The sequence below is a fragment of the Canis lupus genome, chromosome 13, assembly GCF_048164855.1.
Source record: "Canis lupus baileyi chromosome 13, mCanLup2.hap1, whole genome shotgun sequence".
Taxonomy (NCBI): domain Eukaryota; kingdom Metazoa; phylum Chordata; class Mammalia; order Carnivora; family Canidae; genus Canis; species Canis lupus.
The window spans coordinates 1,784,432-1,797,027 of record NC_132850.1 but is presented as its reverse complement, the minus strand read 5'-3'; the positions used below and the strand labels follow the sequence as shown (position 1 = coordinate 1,797,027).

The window sequence follows — 12,596 nt, the reverse complement described above, 5'->3', positions numbered from 1 at the left end:
GCTGGCAGCACGTTTTGCAGTAGGAGGCTCAGTGTGTGACCTTGGGAAAGTCATTTTTCACCAGACAGTGATGTCACCACGGCTTGTATCTCCCTCACAGGGGAGGCAGGGCAGCCACATTAGCTGACCCATCTCTGGGCCCGGACTCCCACCCAGGTGCTACCTCTGCAAACAAGCCTCCCAACAAACTTCTGCTGCAGAAGAGTTAGCCAGTGGGATCTTTAGCAACCACGCCTCAAGGCCTGGGCATCCCGGGGCTCCCCAAAAGCTCACATTGTCAGAATGCCAGACTTCTGGATAGAGGCCACAACCCAGGTGGGACCCAGGTAAGTGCAGTGAGTCGTGGGAGTCCAAAGAAGAAAGGAATATTTATGGAGCGTCTGTGGGGACAGACACATTTTTGTCTGAATCCTTACACTCTAATAATGAAAATGACATCACTCTGCAGATGAGGCAACTAAAGTAAACTGGAATTCAAAACCACATCCACAGGACTTCAAAAGTCTATGTTTTGGAGCGTGTAGGAGGCTCAGTCGGTGAGGCGTCTGCCTTCAGCTCAGGTCATGATCCTGGGGTCCTGGGATCCAGCCCCCCATCAGCTCCCTGCTCCCCTGGGAGCCTCTCCTTCTCACTCTGCCATTTCTTCCTGCTTCTTTCTGCGCAATCCCCCCCCCCCCAACTGCATCCCTATGTCAAATAAATAAATAAATAAAATATTTTTTAAAAGTGTATGCTCTTCATACCACTGAGGGGCTGAGGAGCTCTGCAGATTTCTGATTTCTCTTTTATCTGGAAGGCAGAGGCCCCACAGAGGCCCAGGGCACCACAAGGGACCAGCAAGGAACTCTACACAAAGGGCTGGGGAGATGTCCTCGCCTGCTGCCCAGGAGGGGGCATGCGTGAACTTCTGGCTGGGAGAGGAGGCATGCAACCTGTCCCCCATTTCCTATTCAGTTAAACTTAGTGTGATGTGCAGAGAAAAGGACAGAACGCAGGGAAGTCAGTGGAGTCTATTCTCAGGGCTAGGAGGTGAAGGGGAGCACAGCAGAAAGAACTTCAGGGCGCCCTGCTGGCTCAGTTGGTAAAGCATGCGGCTGTTGGTCTCAGGGTTGCGAGTCTGAGCCCCAAGGTAGGCATAGAGACTACTTAAAAATTAAAAACAAAAACAAAACCCACTTTAAAAGAGAGGGAAAGAACTTCATTGTCAGACACCTGCTTGAAAGACCCGGGTAAGGGAGGTAACCTCTCCAGGCCTGGGTCTACATCCTGTACAAAAGGGCTGTACTTGCTGATCAAACCGGCAGCCTCCAAAGAGAGAGGCTTTATTCCAGAATATATACTAGTGACCCAGAGAGGGTTTAGCCATTAAAAAAAAAAGAAAAAAAAAAGTGTTTTTTTAAAACCATAACTGTTATCTGCGTCTTTTTACGTTTCTTTTTTTTTATAAGATTTTATTTATTTATCCATGACAGACATAGGGAGATGCAGAGAGAGAGGCAGAGACACAAGTAGAGGGAGAAGCAGGCTCCACGCAGGGAGGGACGTCGGTCCCAGGTTTCTAGGATCACGCCCTGGGCTGAAGGCGGTGCTAAACCACTGAGCTACCCGGGCTGCCCCATTTCTATCTTAAGTAGGCATATAATCTACTAGTATAACAGTGTATATATGTGAATTTATTAATACAGATAAACCACTAAAGCAGGATGTGCTCCAAAGTTATTTACTGATGGGCAGGCGGTCCAAGCTTGGAGTATTGCTTGAAAACACCTACCGGCTACAGGCATTTAGAACCAACTCATACAAGAGCAGCCTTAGAATTTAGGCAAATTCTCTGATCAGCCCAAAATTCAAGAAAGGGTGTGGTGAGACGGGCCAGCGGAGACTGAGAGCCCTTTTTCATCGGCCTGGGTTCAAATCCAGCCCTGCTTAGAGCTGTGGGACTTCAGGAAAGTCACCTCTCTTCTCTGAGCTCCAGGCGTGTGAGCCAGTAGGGCTCCTTACAGAGGGTCAGTGTGACACAGTGGCATTTTAGCCAGAAGTCTAGTAAACTGTTAAGTGGTTACTGATTTTTCTCCTACACTTTTCTGTCTCTGCTCAGAATATTCTTATCCACTCCACAAAAAAAAAAAAACAAACCAGGTCCTGCGGAGCAAGACAGTTCTGACTCTTGAGGAAGTAAAAGAGAAAAGTCCTTCTCTTTCATAAAGAAACTGAGGCCCAGAGAAGTTAAGTGGCCTGCGAGAGCCCCGAGATAAAACAGTAAATATGTGGACTCCAGGGTCTCAAGCCCTTATCAGTAGCTGGAGTCACTTGTTTGATTTTTATTTCGTTATATCCATATGCCAGGATAAAGGTTCACCCAGGACTGTTGGGGTTGGGGGCGGGGGAGGGGGGATGCTCGGGGTCTCATTTCTTTTTTTTATTTTATTTTTTTTATTTTTATTTATTTTATGATAGTCACAGAGAGAGAGAGAGAGAGGCAGAGACACAGGCAGAGGGAGAAGCAGGCTCCATGCACCGGGAGCCCGACGTGGGATTCGATCCCGGGTCTCCAGGATCGCGCCCTGGGCCAAAGGCAGGCGCCAAACCGCTGCGCCGCCCAGGGATCCCTCGGGGTCTCATTTCAAGGCCAAGGGCCAGGGTGGGGTGAAACAAGTTGTGTGAATTCAACAGGTACGAAGGAGCCTTTCCCGGCGGAGAGGGCAGCCGGGCCTCAGGCAGGCGCGCTCGGCCCAGGCGAGACCCCAGGGACCCCTCGCAGTCCCGCTGGACCCCTGGGCAGCCCGCGGGAGCGCAGTTCTAACCCGCACCCCGGGTTTAAAAAAGGTGGCGGTGGGGGTGGGGAGGGGACATCCTTGTGCCTCCCCTGCCAAAGGACCTGAGAAAATTCAGGAGGGGGCGCTTCAAAAAAAAAAAAAAAGTCATTTTAAAAGATTCTATGCAAGGGGTTCGAGAGGGTAAGAGACAATGCCCCGCACGCATTTGAGGGGATCCGTAAGTATTTGCTGAAAAGGAACCGTTCTGAGAGTCACAAAGCTCGCCAGCGCGACACGCGTGTCTAAGAGGAAGAAAGAGATCCTATCCGGGCAGCTGCTTGCCCCCAGGGGACGAGACCGCGTCGGAACCCCGGGCCGCCGACCCCCGGCGCGCGCACCTCCCGCTGGGGCTCCTGCTGGGCCCCCGGCCGGGCCCCCGGGGCCGGTGGGTGCGCTCTCGGCCCGGCCACCTCCGAGCACCTCTCCCCGCTCTGGGGCCTGCGCCACGCAAAGGGGGCCCCGGCGGCCCCGGCGGCCCCGGCATCCCGGCCGCAGGAGCCCCCCGCGCTTCGGGCCCTCGCGGGGCGGGCGCCCGGAGCGCGCGAGGCCGGTCCCCCGCCCAGCTGCAGGCCGCGCGCGGAGCGGGTGGGGGCGGGTCCTGCCGCCTCCGCGCGCCGGGGCCGGGGCCGGGGCCGGGCCGGGGGCTCGGCCGGCTCAGCCAATGGGCGCCGCGCTCGCGCCCCCTCCCCCGCCCCGGGAGGAGCCGGCGCGGGGCCTCGGCCGGGGCGGTCGTGAGCGACGTGCCGCGCCCGGGCCCCCGGTGCCCCGGCCTGCCCCGGCCTCCCCCGGCCTGCCCCGGCCGCGTGGACCGCGCGGCGCCCCGGAAGGAAGCCGGAGAGGCAGTGCGGGCGCCGAGGACGCACGCGGAGCCCCGCGCCCCGCACCCGCGCCCCCCGCCCGGCAGAGCGCGGCGCTCCAGGCCGGCGCCGGGGGCGGGGGCGGGGGCGGGGGGCGGGGGCGCTCGGAGGCCGGCGGCCGGGGGCGGCGGGTCGGCGCCGGTGTGCGGGCGGGGCGGGGCGGGGCGGGCCGGGCGCGCCACTCACCTTGCTGCCGGGCTCCATGGCCGCGCTGCGCCGGAGGCTCCGCGAGCGCCGGGTGCGCGGGCGGCGACGGGCGGGCGGGCGGGCTGCGCGCTCCGGCTCCGGCTCCGGCTCCGGCTCCGGCTCCGCTCCCCGGGGCTCCCGCCGCGAACCGGACGCGGTCGCTCGGCCTCCCGCTCCCTGGCGAGCTCGCTCCCGAGACCCGGGGCCCGCGACCTGCGCGCCAGCCGGGGCTGCCTCCAGCTCCTCGCCCGCAGCGCCGCGAGGGAGTTTATAGGCCCCCGGCCATTGGCTGGCGGGCGGCGAGTGGGGGGCGTGGGGGCCGGGCCGGGGGCGGGGCCCGGGGCACGTCCGGGGCGGGGCGCGGCGGGGCGGGGGCTGCGCGGCGCGGCGGGGCGGGCGCCGGGGACCCTGGGGCGCCCCGGGGCGGGGAGGCGCGCCCGCTGGGTGACGCGGCGCCGGGGAGCGCACCTCTCTGAGCCTCGGCGACCTCCTGCAAAATGGTGGAGCCGTAGGGAGGGCTCTGGAGTCCCCCCTCCGCCGCCGGAGGACCTCGGGGAAGCGCAGGACCGTCCTCGGACCGCCGCCAGGCTCCTCAGGAAGCTTAAGCGAGTTAACGTTTCTGAAGTGCGTGGGGCGGCATCTGTTTCGTTGTAAGCAGTAGGTCCGGATCTGTCGGACCAGCGACAGGAGGTCTCGCTCCGCGACTTTCTCCTAAGCCCTCTCCACCCCCGACATTCCTGTTTGCAAGCCAAGCCTTGCTTTAGCACGGGCTGGGCCCTCTGCCGGAAAATCATACCCACCTCCTCCCTGGGCTCTCCTGTCACCACCGCCTTGGTGAAATCTTCTCTAGCCCTGACAGTACATGCGAACCCGTGGCGACAGGTGAGTGCTGAGAACACATGGGTCCTTGGGTCTGAGCCAGTTCTATAGAGTACACCGGGTCCTAGCACCATCCTAGGCAACCTGCTGGCCTTTGAGCCGGTTTCATTAAAGGTAAAACGGAATCAATACCACCTCCAAGCTTCATGTGCTGTCATGAGAGAATTTCTAGAAAGTTGATGAAGTTCTCAGCACTTGCTGACACACAGGAAGTCCTTTTTTTTTTTTTTTTTTTTTTTTTAATGGTGGTGGTAACATTTCACCTTATTTCCTCTCCTAAACCCAAGTCTTACTTGAGACAGGGCAAAGGGAAAGACCCCCCTGTCCAAAGTCCTGAGGTCAGGCTGAGTGTCCCCCTTTCCCTGTGGAGACGGACAGGGAGGGGTTACTTCTGGTTGGAAAGGAGGAGGCTGAGCTGACCACATGACTGCTGGACTCATCTGTCCAGACTGGGTGTCCAGTGCTGCCAAGGGGGCACCCGGGCTGGGCATGGAGCAGCCCAAGGACAGGGAGCAAGAGCCTTCCAGGCACACCGCTGCCCACAGCTTCTATTTCTCTGGTCTCCCAGCTGCTCAGCCTGCAAAGTGTGGGGGTTCCTCTTGCCACCACAAGCCTCCACCCCAGTACCAGTACCCCAGTACCACAAAGTCCTGCTGCTTTCACTCCACGTACCCCTCCCCCCCATCCTCCCTCCCTCCCTGCTGTTTGCAGGGCCTCCACTCCTCTGCTCTCACCTCCTCTAGTCCTAACCAGCACTATCAGGCTCATATGTCTGATGCTGCTTGAGAGGGAGCAGGCCCTGGCTTAGTTCACGAGCTCTCCTGCCTGACCTCTCCCGTTGAGCATTTTCTTGTTTCTACCTTTGCTCGGATTGTTTCTGAGCCACCCTCAGTGTGCCACAGTGCTTCTGATGGCACAGAGGACCTCTGGAATGGGGCTTCTGGAAAGGGTCCCAGAGTCCCCCAGGAAAGAAGCTTTATCTTCTTTACCCTTTGGTGTTTCTCAGTGAGCTCCTGGTCCTGTCTTCCCCCAGATGGAGCCCCCCAAGGATGGCTTCTGTGGGGGAGACACATGGGTGGAAGGAGTGAATGCAGGCAGTAATGAATGATCCTATGAGGAGCTAGCCTGCCTGTTTCTGCCAACACTTGAAGTCTTTCCCTAAGTACCTTTCTGGTTTTGCCACTTTCCTGCTCAGAGTCTCCATAGCTCCCTGTTTCCAGGCATATTGTGTAGGCCTCCTCTCAGCTGGGGGTATGTCTCATTCAGCCCACGGGTCACACTCACCACCAGGCTCCCTTTCCTTCTCTAGGCCAGCCCTGTGTGGGTCACTTCCCCAGGGTCAGAGGCATGTGAGTCTGTTGCTAGCCTGGGGAGCCCCCGAACTGGAAAGGATGCCAGAGGGGAAATGGGCAGCAATAATACCAAGTGGAGTGTGCAGGGATGAGCATGTGTACAGGAGAAGAACTTGTGCCATAGAGGAAGGCGAGGGGGTAGAGAGAGCTTCAGAGAAGATAGGGGACATGCAGAGCAGGGTGTGGAAGGCTGAATACCAGGCCGACCATAGGGAAGGCCATTTTCGGCAGAGGGAAGAACATGCACAAAAGCAGCAGACAGGGGATCCCTGGGTAGCTCAGCGGCTTAACCCCTGCCTTTGGCCCAGGGCATGGAGCCTGCTTGTGTCTCTGCCTCTCTCTCTCTCTCTCTCTCTGTCTCTCATGAAGAAATAAATAAAATCTTTAAAAAACAACAACAACAACAACAAACATCACTGAGCAAATCCCTTCTCTCTGAGCCTCAAGACTCATATCTGTAAAATGGGTTTAATGATTCCCTCTTGGGCAGGCCTGAGGAAAAATGGATGTGTATAGAAGTTTATCCCAATAAACAGTGCTAATTCATTTTTTTAATTGTATTTATTTATTCATGAGACACACAGAGAGAGCCAGAGACACAGGCAGAGGCAGAAGCAGGCTCCCAGAGGGGAGCCCGATGTGGGACTCCATCCCAGGACCCCCGAGATCATGGCCCAAGCCAAAGGCAGAAGCTTAATCTCTGAGCCACCCAGGTGCCCCAACAGTACTAATACATGATGTCCCATCCAATCCCCTTCCCCTGGCGAGGGTAGCGAGGGTAGCACTAGAAGACAAAGCAGAGTGGCTAGAAACACAGCGTTGCTCTTGCCGAACCTCACCCTACCCGCCCAAACAGACCCCCATTATCTGCTTGAAATTCCATTTCTTCTCTCTCTATAAAAATTTCATGACCTGCTAGAGGCTATAGTTTTGAGGTAAATTCATGAGAAGCTATTATTAACACTGGATCCGAGGTTAGATTCGCAGGCGGGCTAGTTTATTTTTTGGGTGGCTGAGTCCTGGGAAACAGAATGTAAGTCCAACCAGAGAGGGAACACCCGAGAAAGCCTAAATGGCATCTGAGCCTGGAAGGCTGGAAGCTGAGGGGAGCAGAGCGCATGAGGTAATGCCTGGAGCCTGGCAGGAAGGTGCAGCTGAGCCACAGAACCGCAGAGCCCCACTAAGCAGCCCCAGGGGAGGCTGTGCAGGGAGGTGGCAGAGACAGGGGATGAAGTTAGGGGGAATCTGGGCAAAAGAAGCTGAAGAGGTGAGGTCCTAAAGGCCCTCAATTGCCAGTTTATAGGAGTTAGGACTTCTTTCAGGGGTAAGTGGGAAGCCATGGAGGGTTTCTGAGCAGGGGAGGGGCCTGAGGAAATCGAAGCCTCCCCTTGAGCCTCCCCTGCTCTGAAGCTCTGAAGAAGGCTGCAGAGTTTGTGGGAGTCCTGGGGCTCAGCTTGCAAGGACCGAGGGCCCCCCCACTCCCCCTCCACCCCAAGCTGTGCTCACACTGGCAGCTTTGTTCCCTGGAGGCTGCCTTTAGCCCTGGAAGGAACTCGCACTTTTTCTGGGTCCCATTCCAAGCAGTTCCAGGCCTCGCCAGCCAGCCAGCCAGCCGGAGGAAGGGCTCTGGGACTGAGGGGCGGTGCCAGGTGGCCGGCGGCGCTGGGTGCTGGGGTGCGTGCCTGGGAGCACGCACGTGGGCTCGGGCGGCCTGCGCGGGGCGGAGGGCGGAAGGCACCCGGGAAGAGGGTTTTCTTTCTTTCTTTCTTTTTTTTTTTTTTCCTTTTCATTTTGCCTTTAAAGGCAAGCGTCCCAGAGAAAAAAGCTTTGCTGAGTCAGCCGCCGCTGCTGCCTCTGATGCAAGGTGGGGGCTGGCCTGGGATGGGACTGGGGAGCCCCTAAACCTCTGGCTGTTGTGCAACTCAGATCCTCCCAGGCTGCAGATAAACGCGATGCTGGACTCCAGGAGGGCCCGACGGGCCAAGCTGGACGGTGGTGTGTGTTTTAATATTTTCATTCTGATTCGCACACCTGTTCAAACCACCTGCTCTCAAAGAACTTTTCAGAACTTCATCCTTTCTGTGCCCTTCCCCAGGGCTCTGCAAGCGTGCTCGTCGGGGCTGCCACCAGCTCGCTGATACTGGGGGCACACGGGGAACATGCCCCTGCCCCATTCTCTCCTGAGCACCAGGCTTCTTGTACAGCTGCCTCCAGGTCAGCCCTTTGAACGGCCCACAGGTACCTGACACTCACCTTATTTAAATCTAAACGCTGATCGCCCGGGTGGCTCAGTGGTTTGAGCGTCTGCCTTTGGCTCAGGTCCTGATCCCCCCGTCCTGAGATCGAGTCCTGCAGGGAGCCTGTTTCTCCCTCTGCTTATGTCTCTGCCTCTCTCTCTGAGTCTCTCATGAATAAATAAATAAAATCTTAAAAAAAAAAGTTGGGAATCCCTGGGTGGCTCAGCAGTTTAGTGCCTGCCTTCGGTCCAGGGTGTGATCCTGGAGTCCCGGGATCAAGTCCCACGTTGGCTCCCTGCATGAAGCCTGCTTTTCCCTCTGCCTGTGTCTCTGCCTCTCTCTCTCAGTCTGTGTCTCTCATGAATAAATAAATAAAATAAATTTAAAAAGTTTAAAAAATGCATCTTTCCCTCCCTCCTAGTCCCCACCCCAGAGATGGCTCCTTCATCCACCAAATTGGCCCAGCCAGAGACCTAGCATCTTCCTTGGCTCTTCTCCTCCCCTCATCCCCTATATCCAGTCAGTCCTGCAGACTCTATTCTTACAAAATAGCACTGGGCTTGACCCTCTTCTTCATCCCCACTGGTCCCGAGCCAGCACAATCTAGGACCCCTGTGTATCCTGTTCCTACCTGCCACCACACCGGTCTCTCTAAAACACCCAGCCACCTCATCCTTTCTTTAACCATCTTTCCGGGCACAACGTGGTTATATCTCACAGACGTCATGGGGAGTAAAGCTGTATGCAAAAGACTGTGATTTCATGTGTACAAAGGTCAAACCGGGTAAAACTTACCTCTGGGATTAGAAGTCTGGATAATAGTTACCCTTGGAGTGAAGGCAGTGACCATGAGCGGGGCTGATACCAAGGCTGGGATGAGGGAAAGGCAGGATCAACGTTACTGATGTTTTCCTTTTGCCCTGAGCTTTCATTCGACTCATTGTGGCGCTACGACTAATCCTTTATTTAAAATTTTGATGTTTTGACACGGTGGGTTATTTTTTTTTTAAGATTTTATTTATTTTTTCATGAGCGACACAGAGGCAGAGATACAGGCAGAGGGAGAAGTAGGCCCCGTGCAGGGAGCCCTGTGCGGGACTGCATCCCAGGACCCCAGGATCACGCCCTGGGCCGAAGGCAGAGGTGGTTACAACCGCGGAGCCACCCAGGCGTCTCATGTCATTGTGGGTTTTTTTAATTAATTTTGATTTTTAAAAAAATATCACACTGACTCATTATCTTGATGACTGAGCATTGGAAACACCCCTTTAAAATTTTACTGTGGAGGTGAGTGCCTCATTTGCCATAGCCTCCTCCTTGCTCTGCTGGTGATGTTTTGTCGTCGGGGTATTGGTTACATGGTATGTTCAGTTTGTGAAAAATCATCGAGCTGTACGCATCCAATTTTTGCACTTTTTTCTGTATGCACATTGTGCCTCAATTACGATTCCTTTTTTTTAATTTAAAAAATCCAACTCTTTCCATGGTTCCAAGGGAATGTCTGCCATCCACTTCCTCTAGCATCTGCAGCACCAAGAAGAGTACCTGGCACAAACTGGGACTCCGTACATATTTGTTGGATGAATGAATACAGTATCGTCCCAGTTAATTTAATTCCCATAAGAACTTGATGAGATGAATGTTTTTCTCTCCCATGTTCTTAAATGGACAACAGAGATTCAGGAAGTGAAGTAATTTGCCCAGGATCAGAGAGTGGGTGGTAGGTAGTGAACAGGTAGTAAGTGTCAGTTATAGCACCTCGATGAAAAAAATAAACGAGCCAAAACCTTGACAAGCACTACTTGTTGAGATACCTGGCCCAGCACCAGCTCAAGCATCGGACCTGGGTCTGGCTCTTATCTCTTAGATTACAATTATTTGTGCCTTATCTTTCCCCAGATAATAACCTCTTTGGGGCAGGGGCTCTGGCACTCCTGTCTTCCCTCTGACCAGCTGGTTACTTAGCACAAGGAAAAGGTTCTACATGTTTTTAACAAACAGGGCACCTGAGTGGCTCAGCGGTTGAGTGTCTGCTTTCGGCTCAGAGCATGATCCCAGGTACTGGGATCGAGTCCCACGTCGGGCTCCCTGCATGGAGCCTGCTTCTACCTCTGCCTGTGTCTCTGCCTCTCTCTCTGTGTGTCTCTCATGAATAAATAAATAAATAAAAATCTTTAAAAAATGTTTAACAAACAAATGAAGCAAAGAATGAGCGACTGAGGGGTCTGTCGTAATATGTGGTGTAGAGCACAGGCATTGGAGAGAGATCTGCTAGCTGTGTGGCTCTGGACATATTACTAAGGCTTTCTGAGTCTCGATTTCCCCAACTGTAAAATAAGAATATCAGTACTTACCTCAAAAATTTATTGAGAATAGGAAGTGAGGACGTGGTTGTCAGGTGACTGGCATATTTTAAATACCTGAGGGATGCCTGGGTGGCTCAGTTAGTTAAGGTTTGCCTTTCATGATCCTGGGGTCCTGGGATCAAGCCCCAAGTCGAGCTCCTTGCTTGGCAGGGCACCTGCTTCTCCTCCCTTTGTCTGCCGCTCACCCTGCTTGTGCGCTCTCTCTCTCTCTCTCTCTAATAAATAAATAAAATCTTAAAAAAAAAAAAGAAAATAGATACTCAAAAATGGTAAATATGATTATTATAACCTGCATTTTATATTCGCAAAACCTGATTTATTTCATTCCACGGTGGGTGGAATCAACCTGTTTCAGTTTCATGTGTTGCTTTCTGGGGGTTAGGGGTTGAGGGGGTGTCTCTGGAGTTGGAAGGAGGGGACCTGATGCAGCCCCCAGGGCTTTCTTCCTCAAGACTACAGAGAGGGAGGGTGCTGGAATAGTCCAGAAGTTGGCTTTATGGCCCAGCTCCACCCTGCTGGTGGTGCTGTCTTTGCCAAGTTGCCCTCTTCCTGGGAGCTTCTATTTTCTCTCTGTAAGATAGAGCTCAGAACAATCTTGACCCTGTGGGGCTCTGGGGAGGGTTCAGTGGCTTGACCCTGGGCCTGGGGCCCAGTAGAATCTCCATTAAGGTTGAAACTGAGGAATTCATCTGACACCCTAAGGTAGGAACAGCAAGGAGCCCGGAGGGTCTCAGCGACCCTGAGAAGTCCCAAGGGCTAATGGGAAAAATAAATAAATAGCTTGACTGGTCTCTGTTATGTTCATAGAAACTTATTTCTCCTGAGAAGTGAAATAACAATGTCCTTTATGCTGATGCAACTTTTAAGTATGCCAAATGCCTTCCCACTCCTCATTCCTTTGCTCCTCACACCTTGTGCTGAGGGCAAGACTAGATTTATTCACACGGCCATGGGGCGGTTGACGAGACCCAAGCATGCAGAAGTTAAAGCCACTTGCTTGAGGTCACACCGAAGGAGGAGTTTGGTAGCAAATGGAAGGTAGGAAACCCAGACCTCTTAACTGCTGGATGCCACCAAGCAGCAGTCTGGATCCAGAAGTAGCACATAGCTCATGCCCCAAACGAGGGGCCTTGAGACCCAGCAGGTGTCACGCTGTGCTCACCCCCCTCCCCCAGCCCCCACCTGGATGCCACCTGGCAGTCACACGCACATTCATCACGGAGCTGCTGGCTGACTCACACCATTTATACCAGAGCTGACTCACATTTTAGAAGAGGGAGAGTGAAAACCAGTCGAGAGCCCAGAGAAGCCCTCCCTTCTGCCTTGAGGCTTGAGATTAATGCCCCAATCCGTGGCAGTTTAGCTCTAAAGAAGGGAAAAGTGCTGTGGGCTGGCTGGAGATGGGGATCTCTGCACTCAGAGGCGGGTGGTGGCTCTGCTGCAGGCAGGTCTGCTGGGTGACTTCAGAAAAGTCACTGTCCCTTTCGAAGCCTCGGCCTCTCCCTTTTGTAATGAAGGGGTTGTTAACACATACCTTTGTCATCAGAAGTCATGCGTATGGACAGCTTGCTGTGTGCCAGGCACATGGCTAAGTGGTTGGCAGGGAATTATCTTCTTTAATTCTTCTAACCAATCCCAGATGTACAGATGCCAGCCCCTTTTCCAAGGAGGGCAACTGAGGCATAGTTCCAGAGGGTCATATCCCAGTTGACCTGCAAGTAAGCAAAGTGGCAGGTCTGAGAACTGAACCCAGTCTGTCCCTAGAACTCTCATAAACTGCTCTACGTCTACTCCATTTATCTCGCTAGACCTCATTTTTCTCATTTAAAAAAAAATGCGGTAAAGTATACATAACCTAAAATTTGCCATTTTAACCATTTGTAAGTGTATAGTTCAATGGCAT

At 54.2% G+C, this 12,596-nt stretch overlaps 1 protein-coding gene across 2 annotated transcripts in view; it reads right to left on the bottom strand.

The window, feature by feature from the left end:
* The window catches only part of SLC2A1 (solute carrier family 2 member 1), a 29,355-nt gene extending 24,777 nt beyond the window's left edge, over positions 1–4,578 (bottom strand). The window contains exon 1 of one of the 2 annotated variants that reach the window (XM_072771601.1): positions 4,328–4,578. Coding sequence is in view for 1 of the 2 variants with exons in the window: in XM_072771600.1 (XP_072627701.1) it covers positions 3,860–3,877 (18 nt within the window). In the remaining variant the exon portion in view is untranslated. Of the gene's footprint in view, positions 1–3,859; positions 4,156–4,327 lie in introns of those variants that run through there. The other variant, XM_072771600.1, reaches the window with a different exon arrangement.
* Between the last annotated feature and the right edge of the window lie 8,018 nt (positions 4,579–12,596).